Raw genomic sequence first — 3,102 nt, 5'->3', positions numbered from 1 at the left:
TCTTCTATCAACAAGAGTCGAAATTCTACACAGACAGTCCCAGGCATGTTACCTCCGACTCATTGTATTGTCATGGCTACAAATATAATGCTACAACGGTGATGTAACCATAGTAGATAAATTAGCTAGGAAGAGGTTATTCAGCCCGAAAACGCCTATCAAAACAGACCAAGATCAGAAGAATTATGCATAAATCAGAATACGGTGCGAATGCTGTGTCGTTTACTAGTCTATAATATCCTTGAGGGATGCCACTCCTCAAGTGGGATTAGAGTTGACCGCAAGGCCCCCAGTTTTGTAGGTACTCCGAAAGGGCCGAGGCAGCCCTTTGCAGAGGCCTTTATCCATAGGTCTGGATCTTAGGCCCTGCTGCAGTTGTCCTCCTATAGAGGATCCTCCAACTATGGTGTTCTGCGTCACCATGCAATTTAACCCATTACTGGGGGAAGTTGTAACCAATGGGACGTGTAGACACACCGGTAAGGCATGCTGAGTGTATATTTAAGGGGGTTTTTTCTTCCACCACTTGTATTTATGGCCCTGGGCAAGGTTGCCGCAGCTCCTATTATAATCCCCCAGGGACAGGGTCCCCCCGTGGTCCTTGCCTCCTATAGAGGTATTCTACATATCTCTAGGGTTTTCCCCTATAACCATCTGGGGACACTCTGAATGGCCTGGAGAAGGCCCCTAAATAAAGAAAAATGCGATATGGTAGGGAAAAAAAATACCCTGTGCAAGATGGGAGCTGACCCCAATGAGAATGCAGGGCTGATCCCAATCAAAATGTAGGACAGATTAACGCTCAAGATGCTCAAGAAGACGCGAAGAGCAAACACATCTGCTCCAGTTCCATAACTATTCTCCAGCAAGAGAAATATGCAAGAGAAAATGAAAAAAAATTAAATATTATCAGCGTAATTGGAATAAAACTGAAAAAAGATATTCTAAAAAAGTAGCCGTATAAGACAACATTGAAATTGGGGCGGCAAAATCCACTTTTCAATGTAGCTACTTTAGTTGACAGTTGTTCACTTCCACTAGCCCGTTGATGTCCTGGTTCCATCAAACCCACTTTCTCATGCAAATTGGCTTTGCCATAATCTGTGGAATAAAATATCGTTAAGGAGCTTTTTTCGGGGGGAGGGGCATACAGAGACGGCCAAGGGCCAGCTCGCTTTAGTTTTGGAATAAAATATCGGTCACAAGTTTTTGCGTGAGGGTGGGGGTTTGGTATATATATATATATATATATATATATATATATATATATATATATATATATATATATATATATATATATATATATATATATATATATATATATATATATATATATATATATCGCATCTATATATGTAATCGCAAATTGAAGCAATAGTCCAAAAGCAAAATAAGAACAATTTCTGACTTTATTTTATAAAAGGCACACAGACAGAATTACACATAAATTAAATAATATACCAAAACTTTCTATTACTGGCCATTTTTTATTTGAACCAACTAGCCAGGTTTCACAAAACCATGTTTGACACTTATATTTCCCAGTTATTGATAATCAGAATAGTTGATTTATTCCCAGTTCTCCCTCAGATCACTATTACATAAGAGCCAACTTCAGTTTTACCATTCTTTGATTCCATTCAGCAATAGATTAATAGCCAGTGAGCTATGTTTAGCAGCTGTATCTACAGCTGTTACTTTGCTACAGTTTTCCAGATGGGGGTCTGCCCCGTTTTCTAAGAGATATCTAACCACAACCATTGCATTGGAAGTCACTGCGCAATGTAGAGGTGTATTATTGTCAAAATCTAAGGCGTTTATACGAGCACCATTTGAAACTAGAAACTGACAAATATCTAATGTGCCTCGGCTGGCGGCATAATGTAAAGGCGTGCGATTTTTTGAATCTAATGCATTTACAGCTGCCCCGTCTGAAACTAGTACTTGACAAATATCTAGTCTACTTACTTCAATGGCATAATGTAAAGGTGTTTTCTGGAAATTATCCTTCAAATTTGGGTTTATTCCATTTTTTAGATGAGATTCCACCGCATCTATTTGATTCGTAAATGCATCAATGCGTAAATTGGATGACATGTTTTCGTTCACATCAGTTTGACCTTGGCCTACTTGGTTCTGACCTTCTTTATTTTGGATTAAACATAAAGCTTCTTCTTTATCTTGTGGACTCCTTTCCACTTCATTCGCCAAGTTGTCTAGGATTGAACTCAGTTTGATTATTTGAAAATAAAAGCTGGATAAAATTCCTTCTAAATCACGGGTTCCAATTTGTCTTTGGTATCTTTTCAATTTTTCTGTAAGTGAGTTTGTCTGTCGTATTAAATCCATTAATTCCTTTCGCATTCTGAATTTTTTCTTTAATTCCGAGGATCTATAAAATATGGATAGCATTTTAGCAACTATGGCAATCTCTTTTTCTAGTTTTCCGAACGGATCAATCTGTTTACTAGTAGCCATCTTTCCAATTGCGGCCTTTTTGTTCATCTGACATGAATTGTCATTTTCCACATCCACTTTTTTAGCCTCAGGCCCCAGTTTAGAAATTCCAGTAGATTTACAGATATTCACCTTCTTGACTACTGCTCTCTTCTCTCCTACAGGACACCATATATCTTTTTCCTTCTCAAAATTCAACATTTCGCTAAAAACGTTGTACATGATAGATTGTTTGCTTTGCAGTAACTTGATATTAACTAATAAGAAATCACTGGAAACATTCATTTATATTAAAGAAGTGACGTCATTTAGGTAGTTAGAATAGGCTAACTTTTGATGACGTCATTCAATATTATTTTCCATTTTATCTGTCAATTTAGGAAATTCATTTGCGATGACGTCATGTGAAATAAACGGCTTTTCTTATTGGGTATTAACAGTAAAAGAAAAACACTCCCTAAAAAAAATAAAACTAAAAGAAATAACAAAAAAAGCACCTTATTTCTACCTGTAACCCTGTCTATTTGCTCCCGTACCTGTTAAGTAAAATTCATCTGAGTCACTAGTATCTCTCTCAGTTGGTTCTACAGGGACATATACTACTATAACTGATACATGGAACGCTTTAGTCATAAAATGAGCGAC

At 37.2% G+C, this 3,102-nt stretch overlaps 1 protein-coding gene across 1 annotated transcript; it reads right to left on the bottom strand.

Annotated features, from left to right (window-relative positions):
* Positions 1-1,620: 1,620 nt before the first annotated feature.
* On the bottom strand, positions 1,621-2,658 carry LOC136038441 (26S proteasome non-ATPase regulatory subunit 10-like). The gene has a single exon (XM_065721515.1). The coding sequence runs from the start codon at positions 2,656-2,658 to the stop codon at positions 1,621-1,623; it is 1,038 nt and encodes a 345-aa protein (XP_065577587.1).
* Positions 2,659-3,102: the final 444 nt, after the last annotated feature.

This window comes from Artemia franciscana, chromosome 18 (assembly GCF_032884065.1).
Source record: "Artemia franciscana chromosome 18, ASM3288406v1, whole genome shotgun sequence".
Lineage (NCBI taxonomy): Eukaryota > Metazoa > Arthropoda > Branchiopoda > Anostraca > Artemiidae > Artemia > Artemia franciscana.
This window is presented reverse-complemented; position numbering and strand designations above follow the sequence as displayed.

Bases quoted from the DNA above. Each gene is read 5' to 3' on its own strand.
- LOC136038441 (XM_065721515.1), bottom strand. From the start codon at position 2,658: ATGTTGAATTTTGAGAAGGAAAAAGATATATGGTGTCCTGTAGGAGAG.